Source organism: Dama dama, chromosome 13 (assembly GCF_033118175.1).
Source record: "Dama dama isolate Ldn47 chromosome 13, ASM3311817v1, whole genome shotgun sequence".
Classification (NCBI taxonomy): Eukaryota; Metazoa; Chordata; class Mammalia; order Artiodactyla; family Cervidae; genus Dama; species Dama dama.
This window is the reverse complement of record NC_083693.1, coordinates 14350913-14374356: the sequence shown is the minus strand read 5'-3', so window position 1 is coordinate 14374356 and position 23444 is coordinate 14350913. Positions and strand designations below refer to the sequence as shown.

General features: G+C 37.5%; 1 protein-coding gene across 1 annotated transcript in view; it reads right to left on the bottom strand.

Moving 5' to 3' along the window:
• GABRG3 (gamma-aminobutyric acid type A receptor subunit gamma3) overlaps positions 1-23444 on the bottom strand; it is an 812145-nt gene that overhangs the window by 5613 nt on the left and 783088 nt on the right. The window contains exons 7-9 of the mRNA XM_061159587.1: positions 7572-7724; positions 2450-2646; positions 1549-1608 (exon numbers count right to left, since the gene is read on the bottom strand). Coding sequence (XP_061015570.1) covers positions 1549-1608; positions 2450-2646; positions 7572-7724 — 410 coding nt within the window. The remainder of the gene's footprint in view (positions 1-1548; positions 1609-2449; positions 2647-7571; positions 7725-23444) is intronic.

Here is a 23444-nt window from a genome sequence, read left to right as displayed (position 1 = left end):
ACTGTGGCTTCCCACAGCTAAAAAAAATGGCTTCACCTCTGTCAGAACTATAATGATACATACTAGCAGAGTATAGATAATTATACAATTTCCTGATGAAATTGACTGAAATGAACTGAACATAAGATGCTGATTAGCAGCTAGAAAACCACCTATTGTGTACGGGTGGGCATAAAACATTCAGTGCTATTTGTGACTTCTTATGTACAAAGGAATAAAAATAATTAAAGTAAAAGCTGTCATATGGTAAAAGTGGTAGCTCACGATCAGTGCTTTAAAGACATGTTTTTCAATTTTTCAATAGAGTCTTACATTAAGCTATATATTAAAAATTTCAGGTAACACTAATAATTAAATGCAACAATTTTTTAAACTGTGAAGGTTCGGTCAATACTTATAGGACTTTACTTTTCCACATCTCAGTGTCCTTGTCAGTAGAATGGGTTTTTGTGAGGATAGAATGAGTTGATAAATGAAAGTATGTAGAATATGTTGTCAAACAGAGTTAGCACTCAAAAGAAAGTCAGGGAGAGCTATGTCATTCTGAAAATAGGAAAGGACTTCCAAGCAGGACACAAGAGGCAGATACCACAAAAGGAAATGTTGATAGATTTGACAACAGGAGATTGAAGACACTGCATGTGGAAAAAAGCACAAGAAATTGCAGTGACAGCATTACTAGTGAAATCTGTAATAAAAACTACATAAAAAACCAGATTAATATCCCTAATATATTCTATATGTGATTATATAAATTTTACATTGTATAGAATACAATAAATATAACCAGCAGATTGCTACTTTAAAAAACTTAAAGGATAAAAATGTTATAAAAATTGTACAAAAATTTTATAAAAACTAATGGACAGAAAAAACAATTCACAGGAATATGTGAAAATAAAAAATAAACAAGTAAAAAAGTGCATTAAACTTTATCAATAATCAAAGCAATGCCAGTAGGAATAGTTTGTAGGAGTTGTTTGTATATTCAACTATCCAAATAAATGCAGGGAGAGTGACCCACATTGAGCAGTGAGTGACTCACACTGCTAACAAAACTGCTGGAATGCGATTTGGGAAAAAACATGCAATTCTTTGGCCCAGGCATTCTCCTTCTAGGAATTAATACTAAGAAAATAGTCACAAGTATGTACAAAACTGTAGTGATAAAAATATGTTTAAAAGTGAAAAGTTGTGGATTAGCCCAGTGTCCAGCTGAGATCATCTGTGCGTGCATCAGTCATGAACGTATGATGCAATCATCAAAATGATCCTATAAATTAATATTTTGACCAAAAAGTGTATTCAGAACATAATTTTGAGTTACAGAAATATGTATGCTATACATTAATTCCTAAGTAGAAGTGATTTTTTTCCCTTTATTTTCCAAATTTTCTAAGTTGAACATTCCTTTGTAAATACATTTTTTAAGGGAGTACATGCATTACTCTTTGGTCTTCAATAGATGCACCTGTAAACAATAATATTTTTCAATTGTAGTTTACACAGAGTTCTCAGAAGTATTTACACTTGCAATGCTATACGTACAGAGGGGGCTTGTAGGCTTATCCTTTCGTGAATCCATCTTGAGGAATCTGCATGTAGTAACTACAAGGAAAGCAGGAAAAACAACTGAAAACTGCCATGGAATTTGTATTACAGAACACTCTGATAAAGAATAATCTTTAAGGTGTGATTACATCAGTCCATGCCACTGGTAGGTGAAGCTGAAGACTGCTTGACAGTCACATTCATATCTTCTGAATACCTATCTTGTTTTTTAAAAGTCTTTTTTTTTTTTTTTTTTAATTAGTTGGAGGCTAATTACTTCACAACATTTCAGTGGGTTTTGTCATACACTGATATGAATCAGCCATGGATTTACACGTATTCCCCATCCCGATCCCCCCTCCCACCTCCCTCTCCACCTGATTCCTCTGGGTCTTCCCAGTGCACCAGGCCCGAGCACTTGTCTCATGCATCCCACCTGGGCTGGTGATCTGTTTCACCATAGATAATATACATGCTGTTCTTTCGAAACATCCCACCCTCACCTTCCCCCACAGAGTTCAGAAGTCTGTGTCTCTTTTTCTGTTTTGCATATAGGGTTATCGTTACCATCTTTCTAAATTCCATATATATGTGTTAGTATGCTGTAATGTTCTTTATCTTTCTGGCTTACTTCACTCTGTATAATGGGCTCCAGTTTCGTCCATCTCATTAGGACTGATTGAAATGAATTCTTTTTAACGGCTGAGTAATATTCCATGGTGTATATGTACCACAGCTTCCTTATCTATTCACCTGCTGATGGGCATCTAGGTTGCTTCCTAAAAGTCTTATCAAATTAACTATTTATATCATGTTGTATAAAATCCTTATGAATAACAACCATTTACCTCAAAATATTCTACTACCTTCTGAGAAAATCTTTGCTACTGGAACTCACCGATGTTTTTTTCTTAGTGGTAGTTGGTTTTCTACAGCTTGAATAGTAGTTGAGGGTAGCATACTCCATCAGAGCAGCAAAGACAAATAAGAAGCACACAGTCACGAAAAGGTCCATGGCAGTCACATAGGAAACACGGGGCAAGGACTTCCTGGCTATGGTGCTGAGTGTGGTCATGGTCAGTACTGTGGTGATGCCTGCACAGGGGACACATACCAAATTGTAAAAGAAGCCGAACAGAATCCCACCATCCCACCTGGTGTTTTATTTTTATGTGAATCCTCCTTCTTGACACTGAGTAAATGTAATAATACTTTTAATTGTAATGTATATATAATATTACAAGCAACATTTCCACAATATGTTTTATTATAGTCTTCACAATAACATTAAAATATATGAATTAAGTTTATATCATTCCATTTATTCAGTAATTTTTGTATTGTTTGACATTTTGTCTTTTAAATATATTTTCAATGAAAGTGAGGTTTGCAGTCCCCTATACTTTGGCTGTTCCTCATCTCACACTTTTCTTCTGCTCATGTAAACTATTTCCTGTCTTACTTCTCTTCTGGTGTGCAATTTGTAACCTCACTTTTTTTGAAGACTCAGCAGAAACACCACTTTTTATGAGGCAAATCACTTTATAGGACTGCAGGCAGAGCTGATAATACACACATCTTCACTGTTCCTATACATTCTACGTGCCTCATTTTTTGCATTATCACAGAGAATTGCATACGTCTTTGTGGTCTGTCTCCCTGAATAGAACGTGAGATCTTTAAAAGCAAAACTGTATCTTGCTCATCCTTTCTTGCCCATTACATAGCACCATGTCTAGCATTCTAACCATTTCAATAAAGGCTTTTTATGAGTACATGAATTCATTGGTTAATTAGTTAACTAATCACAGTATTAAACTGACTTTATTTAATATATGTTGGCCAACACTAAAGATTTAATCAAAGACTGTGGAGCAAATTTAAGAGATACGTGTGTGATAGAAAGATCAGGTAGACATGACAGATGAATGCACATTAGTTCCCATCTTTGCAATAGCATCACAGCTCTTATTTAGTGCCTGTTTAGTGGTCTGTCAATCAGCAAGAAACTGTAGAACAAGTCAGATAGAGCAGCATGAGCAGCTTGAGGTGTACAGGATATTGAACTAGAAGTCAAAGCCTTCAGCCTTGCTCTGGGCCTTCTCAACATTTGGTCAGATAAAGCCACTTATCCTCTTTGAATCAGTTTCTTTAATCAGTACAGTGAAAACAGAATGTCAGGCTCTCCTTACTGCAGGTGGGAAAGTTGTGATACTTTTTGTAAAAAATGCATTGTAAATTTGAGAACTGTACACTGATGGCAGGTAAATTTTTATGAAAAATATAGATCTTGTAATAAACGTTCAATTTAACATTTTCAAAAATGTGGTGACCATGTTATGTCTAAAGAATTTGTAGGTAGGGCTTCCCTGGTGGCTCAGATGGTGAAGTATCTGCCCACAGTGAGGGAGACCTGGGTTTGATCCCTGGGTTGGGAAGATCTCCTGGAGAAGGAAATGGCAGCCTACTCCAGTTTTCTTGACTGGAAAATCCCATGAACAGAGGATACTGGTAGTCTACAGTCCACAGGGTCGCAAAGAGTCGGACATTACTGAGCGACTTCACTTTCACTTTCATTTTCAAGAAAGTTGCGTGTTTTTACTAAATTTCTTCAAAAATTTTAAAAGTTGATTCTTTTTCTCTTTTCATTTTGGAGTACCAGTTGAAGTTGTGTTATACATCTCTATATTGTCTCACAGGTCACTGAGGCTCTGTTAATTCTTTTAAATCATTTTTTAATTCATCTCTTCTTCTAATTAGATAAATTTTATGTGATGGTCAATTGTACATGATGTCTCCCCTCCCCGGCATCTTCAGTCTGCTCTTAAGCTCATTTAGTGATTATTTTCGATTTGACTATTATACATTTTATTCTAGAACTTCATTTTTAAGAAATGTATTTGTTGATATTATCCATCTGGTCATTTACTAACATTGTGTTTTCTATTTAATCCTTGAACCCTGTTATAATAGCTGCTTTAAAGGCCATATCTGCTGATTCAACATTAGAGTTACATTTTAATGTTGACTTTTTTTCTTGATCATGGATCACAATTATCTGCTTCTTAGAAAGTCGAGTAATTTTTTACTGTATAGACAATATTGTAGATGATACATGATGGACTATGTCATTTTTTAAAAAGAATGTTGAATTCTTCCTTATAATAAATAGTTGATTTACTGGTGGTTTTGCTTGATCTTGTCATGGCATGATTTGTTTCATTTAAAGGAAGTCTAGAATATTCCTTTATTAAGCAGAGCCCTTCAGGTGTCTCAATTAAATATACTAACGTTGAGATTTCTCCACTCTTCTGGTCAGCAAATCTATTACCTGCAAGCATGGTATATTTCTAGTATCTCTGTTCTCTTAATGCCATGATGGCTACTCTTTGATAGGACTTGCATAGTTTCAAGTTGTGCAGACATATTACTCTGTTTTGAAGCTGATCTTTAAAGTCATACTATGACATCTGAATTTGTCATTGTGAGGTCATAACCTCAAGAATAGTTGCTAAATTTATGTTATGTCTTTGTCAGCTGATTTTCTATAAGAATGAAAAACCAACATTGGGCAGAGAGTCAGTTCAGTTCAGTTCACTCAGTAGTGTCCAACTCTTTACAGCCCCATGGACTGCAGAACAGCCAGGCTTCCTTGTCCATCACCAATTTCCAGAGCTTTCTCAAACTCGTGCCCATTGAGTTGGTGATGCCATCCGTCAACCTCATCCTCTGTTGTCCCCTTCTCCTCCTGCTTTCAATCTTTCCCAGCATCAGGGTACTTTGCAATGAGTCAGCTCTTTGCATCAGGTGGCCAAAGTAGGAGCTTCAGCTTCAGCATCAGTCCTTCCAATGAATATTCAGGGCTGATTTCCTTTAGGATTGACTGGTTTGATCTCCTTGCAGTCCAAGGGCTCTCAAGAGTCTTCTCCAACATCACAGTTCAAAAGCATAAATTTATTGGAGCTCAACTTTCTTTATGGTCCAACTCTCACATCCATACATGACTTCTGGAAAAACCACAGCTTTGACTAGACAGACCTTTGTTGGCTAAGTAATGTCTCTGCTTTTTATTTTTATTTTTTTCAGTTAGTTTATTTATTTATTATTTTTTTATTTTTCCCATTTATTTTATTAGTTGGAGGCTAATTGCTTTACAATATTGTAGTGGTTTTTGCCATACATTGACATGAATCAGCCATGGATTTACATGTGTTCCCCTTCCCTATCCCCCCTCCCACCTCCCCCTCCACCCAATCCCTCTGGGTCCTCCCAGTGCACCAGCCCTGAGCACTTGTCTCATGCATCCAGCCTTAGCTGGTGATCCATTTCATCCTTGATAGTATACTTGTTTCAATGCTATTCTCTCAGAACATCCCACCCTCGCCTTCTCCCACAGAGTCTAAAAGTCTGTTCTGTACATCTGTGTCTCTTTTTCTGTTTTGCATATAGGGTTATCATTACCATCTTTTTAAATTCCATATATGTGCATTAGTATACTATATTGGTCTTTATCTTTCTGGCTTACTTCACTCTGTATAATGGGCTCCAGTTTCATCCATCTCATTAGAACAGATTCAAATGAATTCTTTTTAATGGCTGAGTAATATTCCATGGTGTATATGCACCACAGCTTCCTTATCTGTTTTTTAATATGATATCTTGGGTGGTCATAGCTTTTCTTCCAAGGAGCAAGTGTCTTTTAATTTCATGGCTGCAGTTAACATCTGTAGTGATTTTGGAGCCCAAGAAAAGAAAGTCTGTCACTGTTTCCATTATTTCCCCATCTATTTGCAATGAAGTGATGGGACCCAATGCCGTGATCTTCTTTTTTTGAATGTTGCATTTTAAGCCAGCTTTTTCACTCTCCTCTTTCACTTTCATCAAGAGGCTCTTTAGTTCCTCTTTGTTTTCTGCCATAACGGTGGTGTCATCTGCATATCTGAGGCTATTGATGTTTCTCCTGGCAATCTAGATTCCAGCTTGTACTTCATCCAGCCTGGCATTTCACATGATGTACTCTGTATAGAAGTTAAATAAGCAGGGTGACAATATATAGCCTTGACATACTCTTTTCCCAATTTGCAATCAGTCCTTTGTTCCATGTCTGGTTCTATTGTTTCTTCTTGATTTGCATACAGATTTCTCAGGAGGCAGATAAGGTGGTCTGGTATTCCCATTTCTTTAAGAATTTTCCACAGGACTGAGGATACTAAAGGCTAATTTACCTTGTTAAAAAGTACTGTGCTGTTAAACAAACAAGAATTAAAAACCAACAGAAGTGGTGCAATGTAATATACAAGATTTTGCAGTTTTTTTTTTATATTGAGGTAGGTTGATTTCCAAAAGAAATTGTGAGAGTGCTGGTGGAAAGAACTATATATCATACATTATTAACAAATCAAAATATAGAAAGTTAGGCAAAATTCCTACCATAAAGAAAAATTGACATAAAACATGCACTACAAATCTAAAACCCCTGAAATTTAGTGTTTTATTAAGAGAACTTTGGGTACCAGAGAAAAATTCATGAAAAGATTTTGAGCTTTAATGTGTAAATTATAGCTGAAAATAATAATAATTTTCTTGTTTGCTGGTAAATTTGCTCTAGACAAGCAGTACCTCTTTTATTGAAAGATTGTTTTACTGATTTGGTCATCAATCCTCAAAGGTTCTATTTCCATACACTGTTCTATTTCCATTCACTGACCTAATGAGACTTCTGAGTGTGGCAGGTTTCAGAACATGACTACATTTTTAATGACATCATCCGTAGAGCACAGTACAGAATGATGCAATTGATTTATTTTGAATACCTAACCTCATCTTAAGTGGTACACATGAAATTTTATTGTCAGGAAGAAAAATCTAACTTGTCTATTTAAAAATAAATAAAATAATCAAGTAGCCCTCAAATTAGATCAGTTACATTTGAACTGAGTCTTTTTCATTGAAAGTATTTTTATGAAGATAGTTCTATATTAAAATTACACAAAATGGTAGGAGACTTTTTTGAAACTCACCTAATGCTGTTCTTGCTGGTGTAGCATCTTTTTTGATCCAGAATGATACCCAGGATAAAACCACAGTCAGTATACAAGGAATATATGTTTGAATAGTGAAGTATCCCATTCTTCTACTCAATTCAAAATATATAGTCATGACAACATAATCACCTGTAATGAAGTATTGCCAAAATTAACACAACTTTCTTGTGTTAAAATAATTCAAGGAAATAATTTATAACTTATTTTGTTAAATGAATATCTTGATAAAAGTATTCAAGTACAGCATTTATTAAATTGGGGAAAGAGTCAAAATTCTGGTGCTTTGAAACTTAATTTTTATTATATCCATGGCTGTGTGAAGTATTTTACTGTAAAAGACAGAAAAAGATACATATTATTTGATATGTGTGATAGACATGCACATTTATTCTATGCCATTATTCTACACCATTTATTCAGGCCATTACTCAGTGAGCTATTATCACTTCTGTCTAGCTGTATTGTACCTGGTTAAGAACAAGGATAACAGAAAACTCACCCCTCAAGTAGCTACATTCTTGGTTTGCTCTTTCAATAGTAACAGACCTATACATAAACTTTCATATCTAAACTTCTCTAACAAATTTATATTTCCCTTTTTGCAGTATGAATTCAAGCTTATCAATCACTATAATGTTTTACTTAATATTTTTATATTTATCTTATCCTTTCATGATTATTCAGAAAACAAACTGAAGAAATCATTTTATGGACACTATTTCCTCTTTACTAAAGCAAAGCCACACATAAAAGAGTTGGGGTTAATAGAGATGTTACTGGAAATTTCATAAGATTCCATGAGGGGCTGGGAGAGTGTGCATGCCTAATACGTTGTTTATTTTATTCCAAAGTTGCCTCTACCCATGTCTTTTCTAGGTGATCTTCCGAAGAATTGTATCTCTCTCCTTCCTCCCATTTGACCTCTGTCCTTCAACCTGCTGGTTTCAACCTTCTGGCAGCTGAAATTCACGATGACCAGAAATGAGCTGTTATCTCTATCACACCAATACCTTCTCTTAGTTTAGGTCCTCCTTTCATTTATCCAAAGTGGGAACCTAGAAACCATTTCTGATTCATTTCCCCTTTTCAACTTCTATATATCCCCCAATTCCTCTTCCTACCTAGCCCATGTACTATTTACCAAAGCCCCTGGCTTGTCTCATAACAACCCTCAGTACTCTGGATCATTCTGTGCTCTGTCACCAAAAGGATCTTTCCAGAACACAGCATCTTGCTACTCCTGTACAACCGTCAAAACTTTATAATGGAGAGAATAAGATGGTGGAGGAGTAGGTGGACATGGAGTGCATCTCTCTCCGTGGATACATCAGGAATACACCTTCAGACACAGAAGTGCTTGCAGAACACCAGCTGAGAGTGGGCAGGAGCATCTGACCAGTGGAAAATAATAAATAGAACCAGATAAAACTCAGTAGAATGAAGGAAGTGGGGAGAAAAAGAGAAGAGTTAGTAGGACTGGACTTGCCCCTGGCAGGTAGGGGAACTGAAGCAGGGGTTTGATCTCCACATTGGGGCAACTGTTTGGGACAGAGGAGAAATAGTTGAGGCTGAGTGTGAAGCAGCTGATCTGTGACAGTCTAAATGGAATGAGAGTCACGCAGACAATCCTTGCCACAGCCATACATACCCCAGTCAGGGACGTGGGTCCCTTAGAAGGCACAGCAGCTGGGAGCTGGAGTGTGGGGATTGTGGGGGAATCCAGGGGGAGGTCTGCTGTTGATGGTGGGGAGACGGCCCGAGGGGACACGAGGGAGGAGACTGTGGTGGGAAATGCCTGTGGAGGAAAGCCAGGCCGCCTTGGAGGCAAGGTGATACTGCCGAGTCTGTAGGATGGGGCCATCCCTTTAGCTTCTCTCTCCCACAGGCCAGCACGGGCAGCCGAACAACAGAGAGGCTGGCCCTTCAAGCCGCTGACAGTGCTGAGCAAGAGAAGGAGCCAAGTTAGGGGCGCCCTCTAAAGGCCTGAATGGGTGGGGCAATGGAGAAGGACTAGCCGAAGATCACCTGCTACCAGAGGCTAGAAGAATACTCTGAGACGGCCATAGCTCCTGTGTCCCTGCACACTTGGCGCCGCTGTGCCACCTTCAGGCTCAGTCCTCACTGGGGCAGAGATGCCACAGACTAGAAAAAGCCTAATAACACCACGTCTCCTGCGACAATAGACATCAGTGCTCCTGCATAGCCGGCATTGCCAGGGTCCCTGTGATCCAAGCAACCGTGCCACCTCCATGCATGATCCCTACTGGGAAAGAACTGCCAGAAGCTAGAAAGAGTCCTGCATCCGAGCAAACGGGGTCACTTTGGTCGCGTCCAACTCTTTAAGACCCTGTGGACTGTGGTCTGCAGGCTTTTCTGCCCAGGAGATTCTCCTGGCAGGAACACTGGAGTGGGTGGCCATACCCTTCTATAGCATGATATTTCCTGCTGCCAGCTCCCTTGAGTACCTGGTGCTGCCAGGGCCCCTGTGACCTAAGCAGCTGTGCCAACTCCACACCTGGTCCTCACTGGGGCAGAACCAAGTCCTCCAGGGCAGCCTCAGGAGCAAACCCTTCTGGATGACCCACATCCAGAGGTAGAGATAAAGCTACAGTTGAAACCCAGAGGCAGTGTGGTTAAGGAAGAAGACCCCAAACCTTCCCACCCACTGTACAAACTAGATTAAATCCACACAATCAACTAGGAAGAATCTGTCTATGGAATATGTAAAAGGACAATGAGAGTTCTCACAAAAGAAAATGCGATAGTTCTGACACCTGTGGACATTGAGGGCAAGAATACACAGGAATAGGACCAGATTAGAGTCTGAGCAGACCCCACAGCAGGTCCAGAGACCAGCCCAGTGTTGAAAGGCATCCTAGGGAGGTAAGGTGGACTGTGACTCCCAGTGAGGGAATGGGTGCTGACAGCAGAGACCCAAGAAAAATATTTCTTATACTTTGACTTGTTCTGTAGTTCCTTCTGGATGTTCCCCTGCCGCCTTTTCACTCTGTTGTTGTAGTTGATGGTTTTTACTAGTACTATTAAACCTATTTAAACTTTAGAGAATTTTTTAAAATCACACTTTTTATTTTTGTTATATACTTCTGCCTCTGCATTAGCCTTTTGTAGTTCTGTGGGGTTTTCCTTTTTTTTTTTTACTTTTTCTTCTCTCTTTTAAAAAATTTTTAAAATTTATTGTTATTTTTTTCCACAATATATTGTTTGTTTTTCCTACTGTTCTTTTCCCATTGTAGTTAATCTTTACTGTATATAAATCTTCTTTATCTACTTCTGCTTAACTTTGCATTTATATTCTTTTTCTCACCGTATTTGTCAGTTTAGTTTTTGTTGTTTTATTCCCCAGTTGGCATCTTGCTTTAGTTCTGTTTTCCAGTTTGCAACTTAGTTAGTTTTATTCTTAATTGGTGGATATCATTTTTTATTTTTTTTGTTTGCAAGGTCATTCTATTATACTTTATTTATCTTTTTTGGACTTTTGGTTTTGCTTATGGGTGTATATATATGTGTGTGTTTATTCCATTATTTTAGTTATTATTTACCTGATTTTGGAATCGCCATTTATCTGGGATGCACCTTTTGCTTCTCACTTTTGTGTGTTTGTTTTAATACCATTTACTGTCATAACAAACCACCTGTGGAATCTCTGTTCCTGGCCACAGCCCAGGCCCTGAGGCTTTGAAGTGGGTGTGCTGACTCCAAGTCCTTAGATTACCAGAGAACTCCTAACCCTAGGGAATATCAAATAGTGAGAATAGCCACAAAGGCAATCACTTGTGTGCAAGACTTGGCACCACCCAACTGCCAGTGGCGCCCTGTGCAGGACGCCTCATTCAAACAGCAAACAAGACGAAAAGACAAACCCAACCATCAGCAGACAGGGTTACCACCTCAGCCAGCCAAGCCCATCAGAGGGAACACAAGCACAAGTCACAGCCTATCTGAAACTTACACAAACCACTGGACCAACCTAATGAGGGCAGAAACCAAAAGGAAGAAAGAATTCAACATCAGAGCCTGGGAAAAGGAGGCCTCAAACACAATTAGTTAAAAATAAATAAATAATGAAAAGGTAGAGAAGTAATGTGCAAATGAAGGAACAATCTAAAAACATGTAAGTCCAAATAAATAAAAAGGAAATAGGCAGACTACCTGAAAAAGAATTCAGAAAAATGATGGTAAAGATGATCCAAAACCTCAAAAAATAAAATGGAGAAAATGCAAGTATCAATTAACAAAGACCTATTAAAATAAAAGAATAAACATACAGAGACAAACAGCACAATTACTGAAATTAAAAATACTCTTGAAGGAATCACTAGCAGAATACCTGAGGCAGAAGAATGGAAAAGTGAGCTGGATGATAGGCTGGTGGAAATAACCGCTGAAGAGCAGAATAAAGTAAAAAGAATGAAAAGAACTGAGGATACTCTCAGAGACTTCTGGGACAATATTAATTGCACCATCATTCAAATTATAGGGGTCCCAGTAGAAGAAGAGAAAAAGAAAGGGTATGAGAAAATTTTTGAAGAGATTATAGTTGAAAATTTACCCAAATTGGGAAAGGAAATAGTCAATCAAGTCCAAGGAGCATAAAGTATTCCATACAGGATAAACCTAAGGAGAAACACACCAAGACACATACTCATCAAACTAACATAGATAAAACACAAAGAAAGAATACTAAAAGTGGCAAGAGGAAAACAACAAGTAACATACATGGGAAACCCCATACATTTAACAGCTGATCTGTTGGCAGAAGCTCTTCAGGCCAGAAGGGAATGTCAGGTTATATTTAAAGTGCTGAATGGAAAAAAATTCTGCAACCAAGATTACTCTACCTGGCAAGGATCTCATTCAAAATTGATGGAGAAATCAAAAGCTTTACAGACAAGCAAAAGTTAAGAGAATTTAGTACCACAAAATCAGCCTTACAACAAATGTTAAAGGGACTTATATAGTCAGGAAATACAAGAGAAGAAAAAGATCTACAAAAATAAACCCCAAACAATTAGGAAAATGGCAATTGTAACATATATATTAATAATTACTTTAAATGTAAGTGGATTAAATTCTCCAACCAAAAGACATAGACTGTTTGAATGGATACAAAAACAAAACCCACATGTATACTGTCTATAAGAAACCCACTTCAGACCTAAAGACACATATACACTGCAAATGAGAGGATGGAAAAATATATTCCACTCAAATGGAAATCAAAAGAAAGCTGGAGTAGCAATCATATCAGAAAAAATAGATATTAAAATACAATATATTACAAAAGATAAGGAAGGACACAACATAATGATCAAGGGATCAATCCAAGAGGAAGATATAGCAATAGATATTGTAAATATCTATGCACCCAACATAGGAGCTCCTCAATACATAAGACAAACACTAACAGACAAAAAAGGAGAAATTGACAGTAACACAATAATAGTAGGAGACTTTAACATCCCACTTACACCAATGGTCTGATTATCAAAAAGAAAATTAAAAAGGAAACACAATCTTAAATGACACATTAGACCAGATGGATCTCATTGATGTCTTCGGGCATTCCATTCAAATGCAGAAAAATGCACTTTCTTCTTAAGTGCACATGGAACATTCTCCAGGATAGACCACATCTTGGGTCACAAATTAAACCTCAGTAAATTTAAGAAAATTGAAATCATATCAAGCATCTTTTCTGACCACAACACTATGAAACTAAATATCAATTACAAGAAAATAACTATAAAAAACACAGACACATATAGATAAACAAAACAGTTCTAAATAATGAGCAGGTTACTGAAGAAATCAAAAGGGAAATAAAAAAAATTCTAGAAACAAATGACAATGAAAATACAACAATTCAAAAACCCATGGGATGTAGTAAAAGCTGTCCTAAGAGGGAAGTTTATAGCAATACAATCTTACCTAAAGAAATAAGAAAATCATTGAATAGAAAATCTAACTTTACACTAAAACAACTGGAAAAAGAAGAAGAAGAAAAACAACAAAAACCCCAAAGTCAGTAGAAGGAAAGATATCATAAGGATCAGAACAGAAATAAATGAAAAAGAAATGAAGGAAATAATAGTAAAGATTAATAAAACTAAAGGCTGGTTCTTTGAGAAGATAAACAAAATTGACAAACCTTTAGCCAGACTCACCAAGAAAAATAGAGAGAAGAATCAAATCAACAAAATTAGAAATGAAAAAGAAGTGGTTACAACAGACAGTGCAGAAATACAAAGGATTATAAAAGACTATTATAAGCTACTGCAGACAACTTGAAAGAAATGGATAGATTCCTAGAAAAGTTCAATTTTCTAAGACTGAACCAGGAAGAAATAGAAACTATGAACAACCCAATTACAAGCACTGAAATCGAAACTGATCAAAATTCTCCCCAAAAACAAAAGCCCAGGGCCAGATGGCTTCACAGGTGAATTCTATCAAACATTTAGAGAAAACCTAACGCCTATCTTTCTAAAACTCTTTCAAGAAACTACAGAGGAAGGAACACTTCCAAACTCATTCTAAGAGGCCATGATCACCCTGATACCAAAACCAGCCAAAGACAACACAATAAATGAAAATTACAGGCCAATGTCACTGAAGACATAGATGCAAAAATCCTCAACAAAATTCTAGCAAACACAATTCAACAAACATTGAAAAGCTTGTACACCATGATCAAATTGGGTTTTTTCCATGGATGCAAAGATTCTTCAATATATGCAAATCAATCAATGTGATACACCATATTAACAAATTGAAAGATGAAAACCATATCACAATCTCAATAGATGCAGGAAAGCCTTTGACAAAATTCAGCACATACTTATGATTAAAATTTTTCAACAAAAAAAAAGAATAAATAAAGGGCCTAGAAGGAACCTACCTCAAAATATTAAAGGCCATATATGATAAACCCACAGTAAACATTATTCTCAATAGTGAAAAACTGAAATTATTCCCCAGCAGGAACAAGACAAGGGTGTCCACTCTCAGCACTATTATTCAACGTAGTTTTGGAAGTCCTAACTACAGCAATCAGAGAAGAAAAAGAAATAAAAGGAATCCAGATCAGAAAAGATGTAAAGTAGTCACTGTTTGCAGATGACATGATACTATACATAGAAAACCCTAAAGATACTATCAGAAAATTACTAGAGCTAATCAGTGAATTTAGCAGTCACAGAATACAAAACCAATACACAGAAATTATTTTCATTCCCATATACTAACAATAAAAATCAGAAAGAGAAATTAAGGAATCAATCCCATTCACCATTGCAACCAAAAGAATAAAATACCTACGTAATAAAATACTATTATGTCTACATAAGGAGACAAAAGAATGGTATACAGACACTGTATGGTATATAAGACACTGATGAAAGAAATAAAAGATGACATAAACAGATGGAGAGATATTTCATGTTCCTGTATAGGAAGGATCAATATGTGAAAATGACTATAAAGTGTGAAAATGACTATACTACCAAATGCAATCTTCAGATTCAATGTGATCCCTATCAAATTACCAATGGTATTTTTCACAGAACTAGAACAAAAAATTTCACAATTCATATAGAAACACAAAAGATCCTGAATAACCAAAGCAGTCTTGGGAAAGAAGAATGAAGCTGGAGGAATCAAGCTTCCTGACTTCAGATTATACTACAAAGCTACAGTCATCAAGACAGTATGGTACTGGCACAAAAACAGAAATATAGACCAATGGAACAAGATAAAAATCCCAAAAATAAACCTATGTACCTATGGGTACCTTATTTTCCACAAAGGAATCAAGAATATACAATGGGGCAAAGATAGCCTCTCCAATATGTGGTGCTTGTAAAACTGGACAGCTACATGCAAAAAAAATGAAATTAGAACAGTTCCTAACAACATATATGAGGATAAACTCAGAAGAGATTACAGACCTAAATATAAGACCAAAAACTATAAAACTTTAGAGTAAAACATAGGTGGAACATTCTCTGACATAAATCACAGCCAGGTCCTCTATGACCCACCTCCCAGAGAAATGGAAATAAAAATGAAAATAAATAAATGGGACCTAATTAAACTTAAAAGCTTTTGCACAATGAAGGAAACTATAAGCAAGGTGCAAAGGCAGCCTTCAGAATGGGAGGAAATAATAGCAAATGAAACAACTGACAAAGAATTAATCTCCAAAATATAGAAGCAGCTCATGTAGCTCAATATCGGTAAAATAAACAACTCAATCAATAAGTGAGCCAAAGAACTAAACAGACACTTCTCCAAAGAAGACATACAGATGGCTAACAAACATATGAAAAGATGCTCAACATTGTTCATTATTAGAAAAATACAAATCAAAACTGCAGTGAGGTATCACCCCATTCCAAACAGAATGGCCAATATCAAAAAGCCCACAAATAATAAATGCTGGAGAGGTGTGGGAAAAGTGAACCCTCTTGGAGTGTTGGTGAGAATGTAAATTGATACAGACACTATGGAAGACAGTATGGAGATTCCTTAAAGAACGAGGAATAAAACCACCATATGACCCAAGAATTCTACTACTAGGCATATACCTGAGGAAATATAAATTGAAAAAGAAACATGTCCCTCAATGTTCATTGCAGCACAATTTACAATAGCTAGAACATGGAGGCCTCCTAGATGTCCATTGGCAGATGAATGGATAAAGAAGCTGTGGTACATATATACAGTGAAATATTACTCAGCCATAAAAACGGATGCATTTGAGTCAGTCATTCGAGTCTACATTCTAATGAGGTGGATGAATGGATAGCCTATTATACAGAGTGAAGTAAGTCAGAAAGAGAAAGATAAATATCATGTATTAACACATATATTTGGAAACTAGAAAGATTGTACCAATGCATTTATTTGCAGGACAGCATTGGAGAAACAGACATAGAGAACAGACTATGGACATGGGGGCAGGGGGAGGAAGGAGAGGGTGAGATGTATGGAAAGAGTTACATGGAAACTTACATTACCATGTGTAAAACAGATGCCAATGGGAATTTGCTCTATGACTCAGGAAACTCAAACAGGGGCTCTGTAACAACCTAGAGTGGTGGGATGGGAGGGAGTTTGGAGAGAGGTCTAAGAAGGAGGGGACATATGTATGCCTATGACTGATTTATGTTGATATTTGGTAGAAAACAACAAAATTCTGTAAAGCATTTAGCCTTTGATTAAAAAAATAAAGAAAGAAAAAATTTTTAAAAAGGGAAAGAAAACTTTATTATGGTCTTTCTGGGGCCCAAGGTAAGCTACCCCAAAATATGCCTCAATGGCATAGTGATTATTTTGCATTAAAGTTACTTAAGAAATGACCAGTGCAAGAGATATACTCTGACCCTCCTATTTGTCTCCAGAAGTAGGAAAACAATCTATCATGTGAAAGGTGTACTCCCCACATCTAGAGGTAAGATATCCTTATTGCCAGGAAGGCTGTATAAACAAACCTTTTCCCTTCTTTAATTTACTACCTCAAACCAAAGCTCTGTTTAGATTCCTCACTAAATAAGCACTCAAAACCCAAGTTCTTTATCCTATTAATTCCTCACAGATGTAATGTTCTTTTTGGTTTAAAAAGTATAGAGGCTACATTTGGGGGCACTTCTTAGGTCTCACTTCTATGATACCTCCTTGTGTATGAATCAAATTTTGTTTCTTCTTCTCTTGTTAATCTGTCTCATGTCAATTTTATCATTAATATTAGTCCAACCATAAGAACTCAAGAGGGGTGGAGGGTGGGGGGAATTTTCCCCTCTCCAACAGTCTGCATCATTCTGAACAAAATGCCCCCTTGTCCCTGTATTCTTTGCACTTCCCCAGGTCCTCAGATATGCCAGGATCCTTCCCCAATGGTTGCTGCATACCTTATTTTCTGTGTAGGATGTGCTTCCTTTCACCTGCATCCAAATAGTTCACACTCAACTTTGAAGCTCAGCTTAGAAATCATTTAGTCCACCAGAAAGCACTCTCTAATTGTTTCTAACAACTGTGATAAATTTATTTCTATAATTCAAATAAAATATTAGATTCAAAACCAATAAACTAGTTGAGTTTTAGAATATATGTCTTGTTTATCAATGTTACCTGATAAGCAATCAACTGGTACTTGTTTAAAAAAAAAAAAGATTTTCATGGTTGCAAAGAGTCAGACACAACTGAGTGATTGAACACCACACGTGCAGTTTCTCAGATAAGGCCAGGTCCATTCCTAGTTATATTTGTCATTAGTTCTAGGGCTGGTGACTGAAAAAGAAATGTTTCTTCTATGAAAAAAGTCCCCAAGTCCCATTTTTACTTAAAATCTTCACAAGCAGACTATATGAAGCCCATGTAAAATTATGCCTTTTAAAAAATTAGAATATTTTTTTGTAAAATATGGTGTTCTGTTGTAGCAATATTCAGGATGGCCAGTAGAAACATCAATTTGGAGGTTATTTCCCAAGAAACATTAAAAAATTTCATCAAATTAGTATTTCAGTACAAAGGAAGCAGAATGATTAACCTGAAGCAATAAAAAACACAAACATATTTTTCTAAGTAATGTGAAGGTCAAGTTATATTATTTCCTGGGGAAATGTTATTATTTATGTGTGATATTTAAAGGTCTATTAATATTTACATAAAATTCCAATAAAAACTGAGCAGAAAATAGAAAAGCAAAACACAATAAAACACCCTACCAGTTATGAACACAATCTCAATGCAATATTCCACAAGTTGAATAATTTCTTCAACCACCATTGTAATTTCCTTAGTAAGAAAAACAGAGGGACAACTCCAGAGCAGATTCATTTTAACAAATTCATCTGCTTTGCACCAACCTGAGGTGAACAGGTTCCACATATCCTGTGTTCAGAATACCCCTTTGCCTAACTCATGGGTCTGCCTGAACGTCCCACTGTCAGATGTGAAAGTGAGAAGGGGTTGTCAGGGCCACATTCTGGGGCGTGGTTCTATAATTCAGTTGGCTGTTGGTGAGGTTCTGGGACACAACCTAAAAAGTGGTTCCAGAGAACCCCTGGTTCTCTGTTTCCAGCTTCCATGGGGAATGAATATCTGGAGAAGCAGTAGTAGGAGGAATTGTGGGTTCTAGCTTCACTGTCTCTGAAAGGAAGACCAATACAAAGCCAATGTGCCAGTCATCCCAAATTGGAAGGAAGAGGGCATAGGGCTCCATTTTCAGAAATACCACGTTTCTGTACATAATTTATTTTTCTAGGCTTGTTAAAACATATCTTCATAGAAGGCAAAACCATTTCCTTATTTCTGAAAACATGTGCCTAGAAAGTTTCTCAGGGATTCCCAGATAGCTCAGTGGTAAAGAATTCACCTGCCAACGCAAGAGACGCAAGAGACATGGGTTCAATCCCTAGGTTGGAGATTTTCCCCTCCAATCCCTGGAGAAGAAAATGGCAACCCACTCCAGTATTCTTGCCTGGAGAATCCCAAGGGCAGAGGAGCATGGTGGGCTAAGTCCATGGGGTTGCAAAGAGTCGGACACGACTGAGTGAACACCACACATGCAGTTTCTCAGATAAGGCCAGGTCCATTCTTAGTTATATTTGTCATTAGTTCTAGGACTGGTGACTGAAAAAGAGGTGTTTCTTCTATGTGCTTCCCCTCTGCAAGTGTACACACACCTGCACACATGCACATTATGGACACACAGACACATACTCAGGAACCTGGCAAGCTCCAACTTGAGTATGAAGTCTCCTCTCCAATTACATGCTTTTTAGAGGCCTTAATTCCTTCTTTGAGGTGTTTTAGCTGTTTACTATGATAAATGTGCAGCCTTCCTAATACAATTCACGAACGAAATTGAAGAGATTTTGTTTTATTGAGATTAGTTCTTTCTAAATCAGACACTTGAGATTCCAATTAACTCTTATGACAGATAACAGGGTTCAGTGATTCTAGAATCCTTAGAGGTCATCAGAGTCTGCCATGAAATGTGCCTGATGCCCATTTCCCAGGGGAAGATGGATGGAAAAAGTTGGAGAGGGAATGAGAAGTTTCTCTGATTTATCAAGATAGAAAAGTCATCCTGGGTCAGTGGAAATGTAAGAAGAATTTACCTTTTGCTAATTGCTCATTTTTGTGACTTTTTTCCTTAGCCAAGGTAAGGAAAAGCTATACTGAAGACTTTTTGGGAGAGCAGGTGAATTATTACTTTTTAGGACAGCAGCATAGAACAGCCTGTTGATACTACTTTTAAAATAAAAATTTGTTAAGCTAGTACTGTGTTCCATGAAATATAAAGATTAACAACATACAGAATGTTCCCTGAAGGTTAAACACTAGCTATATCTTCCGTAATTTTCACTGTTCCCAGAGAATACTATTATAAATCATTATTTACTCAATGTCATGGGTATCCTCATTTCTTTATCTCTCCTCAGACAACCAAAGACATACCTGGCAGACATACCCTAAAATGACTCCCAATTAGTCACACATTTGTATGACTCTCTCCTCTTGAGAACCTGGGGAGAACATGTGATTTGGTTTTAGCATGCACTTTGCAGATCTGTTAATTTCAAGTTTGATCCAAAGAAAGATTATTGTGGGTGGGCCTGACTTAATCAGAAGAAAATCCTTAAAAGAATTGATTTTCATGATGAAAAATTTTTCTGGTCTTGAAGAAGTGAGCTGCCATTAGCTCTACAGTTAGAAACAATGAATTCTGCTAATGGCCTAATGAGTTTAGAAGTAAAAATTTCCCCAGTCAAGATTGCAGATGAAAATTAAGCTCAGGCTCAATCACAGACTTATGAGAGCCTAGATAAAGGACTCAGATAAGCCACACCCATACTCCTTACAGAAACTGTTGAATTATGTTTATTTTGACTTAAGCTACAAAATTCCTGGTAATCTGCTACAAAGAAATGGAAAAATAAGGGAGAATGACATCAGCACAATGGCCAAACCAGAGGTCCCTCAAACATATTGCTCCCTTCAGTTCAGTTCAGTCACTCAGTCGTGCCTGATTATTTGCAACCCCATGGATGGCAGCACACCAGGCCTCCCGGTCCATCACCAACTTTTGGACTTTACCCAAACTCATGTCCAATGAGTCGGTGATGCCATCCAACCATCTCATCCTCTGTCATCCCCTTCTCTTCCTGCCTCCAATCCCTCCCAGCATCAGGGTCTTTTCTAATGAGTCAGCTCTTTGCATGAGGTGGCCAAAGTATCGGAGTTTCAGCTTCCGCATCAGTCCTTCCAATGAACACCCAGGACTGATATCCTTTAAGATGGACTGGTTGGGTCTCCTTACAGTCCAAGGGACTCTCAAGAGTCTTCTCCAACCACACAGTTCAAAAGCATCAACTCTTCGGCACTCAGCTTTCTTTATAGTCCAACTCTCACATCCATACATGCCTACTGGAAAAACCATAGCCTTGTCTAGATGGACCTTTGTTGGCAAAGTAATGTCTCTGCTGTTTAATACACTGTCTAGGTTGGTCATAACTTTCCTTCAAAGGAGTAAGCGTCTTTTAATTTCATGGCTGCAGTCACCATCTGCAGTGATTTTGGATCCCCCCAAAATAAATTCAGCCACCGTTTCCACTGTTTCCCCATCTATTTGCCATGAAGTGATGGGACCAGATGCCATGATCTGAGTTTTCTGAATGTTGAGCTTTAAGCCAACTTTTTCACTCTCCTCTTTCACTTTATCAAGAGGCTCTTTAGTTCTATGCTTTCTTCCATAAGGGTGGTGTTATCTGCATGTCTGAAGTTACTGACATTTCTCCCAGCAATCTTGATTCCAGCTTGTGCTTCATTCAGCCCAGCATTTCTCATGATGTACTCTGCATATAAGTTAAATAAGCAGGGTGACGATATACAGCCTTGATGTAATCCTTTTCCTATTTGGAGCCAGTCTCTTGTTCCATGTCCAGTTCTAACTATTGCTTCCTGAACTGCATACAGATTTCTCAAGAGGCAGGTCAGGTGGTCTGGTATTCCCATCTCTTTCATTTATCCATGGATGAAAGTGCCTTTGTGGGAGATATGGGATTCAGCAAGGAGACTGTGAAAAAACTATGCTGTCGAAGAATAATGAGAGACCCACTGAGAAAACAGATTTATACCCAGATGACTGACTCATTGACTGAAGTCACAGCTACAGACCTAGAAACAACTCTGATTGTATTAGAATTCAGCTACAGTCCTGTTTAACTTTGGTTCTGTCAGCAACACCATATGCCTAGGGACCCATGAGGAGTCACACCCATTGTTATGTTGGCTAGTAGGTATACAGAACTTGGTCCCAGCTGTGGGCCATGAAGTGGCCCATGAATCAGCTCCTGCCCCTCTCAGCTGTGGTCAGGGAGCTCCTGAAAACACTGATTTAAACAATCATCTACAGATGAGAGAGACTTGGTGGGGAATCCAGGAGTCTATTGGAAAAGTTGCACTAGAGCAAAGAAATCAAGATTAGACTTTACCTACATAGCCTCTTCCCCCAAGGCAGTACAGCTCTGTGCCAAGAGATTTTCTTCACCTGTGATTTCTCCAATAGAAGAAATTGAAAACACAGAAGTGAATGCTTGCCTTCCCTGGTGTGAGAGATACTGCTAATGACACCCACTTTTCTCTTCCCTCACCCAGAGCACTGAGTCCTGAGTGGCAACCTGAGGGGTGGTGAACACTTAGGGCTTGTAACGGACCCTAACAAAAGGACAAAGATTCTACTATCTGCTTCAGGGATTCAATCAGAAGGTATGCCCACAAGTTACTGAGGGCGCCTCACCTCTGGATTTCCCCAAATGGCCTATAGGCACTTCTAGCACTCTACATGTGATATCCCCCTGCAACCTGCAGCTAGCTCCCTGTGTATGCTCCCAACAGTGGCAAGAGCAAGCTTTAGTAGTGGGCTAGTGGGCACAGTGGCTAGTGGGCACATTGCAGAAAGCTGGCTCAAATCCAGGGCCTGAGAGAAACCACAAACATTCTTTTTTTCAAACTCAGTTTTCAAACAATTTTAATCAGTATTTTTTAGCCTTCTCCTTTTTCTTTTTTTAATTGAAGTATGTTTTATGCACAGTATTATATGTTACAGGTGAAAATTTAATGGTTCACAATTTTTAAAGATTTTTTAAAGTTTATAAATACTCCATTTATAGATACTTAAAGATATTGGCTAAATACTCTGTGTTGTACAATATATCCTGATATCTAACAGTTTGTAACTCTTACCTCCTACTTTTAATTGCTCCTCCCAACTTCCCTCTCCCTATTGGTAACTAGTAGTTCTCTATATCTAGGAATCTGCTTCTTTTCTGTTATATTCACTAGTTTGTGTAGATTTTAGATTCCACATATAAGTGATACAATATTTTTCCACATATAAGTGATACAGTATTTTTATTTCTCTGTCTGATTCATTTCACTTAGCATAATGCCCTCTAAGTCCATCCATGTTGCAGCTAGTGGCAAATTTTCATCCTTTTTAATTGCTGAGTAGTATACCATTTTGTGCATGTGTGTGACACACACACACACACACACACACATATATATATATATATAAAAGAGGTGAGATATGTATACTTCTTTATCAATGCATCTTTTGATGGACACCTAGGTTGCATACACATCTTGGCAACTGTAAATAATGCTGCTATAAACACTGGGATGCATATATATTTTGAATTACTGTGTTCAGGATTTTTTTGGTATATACCCAGGAGTGGAGTTACTGGGTCATATGGTAGTTCCAGTTTTAACTTTTTTGAGAAAACTCCATACCATTTTCCACACTGGTTGTACCAATTT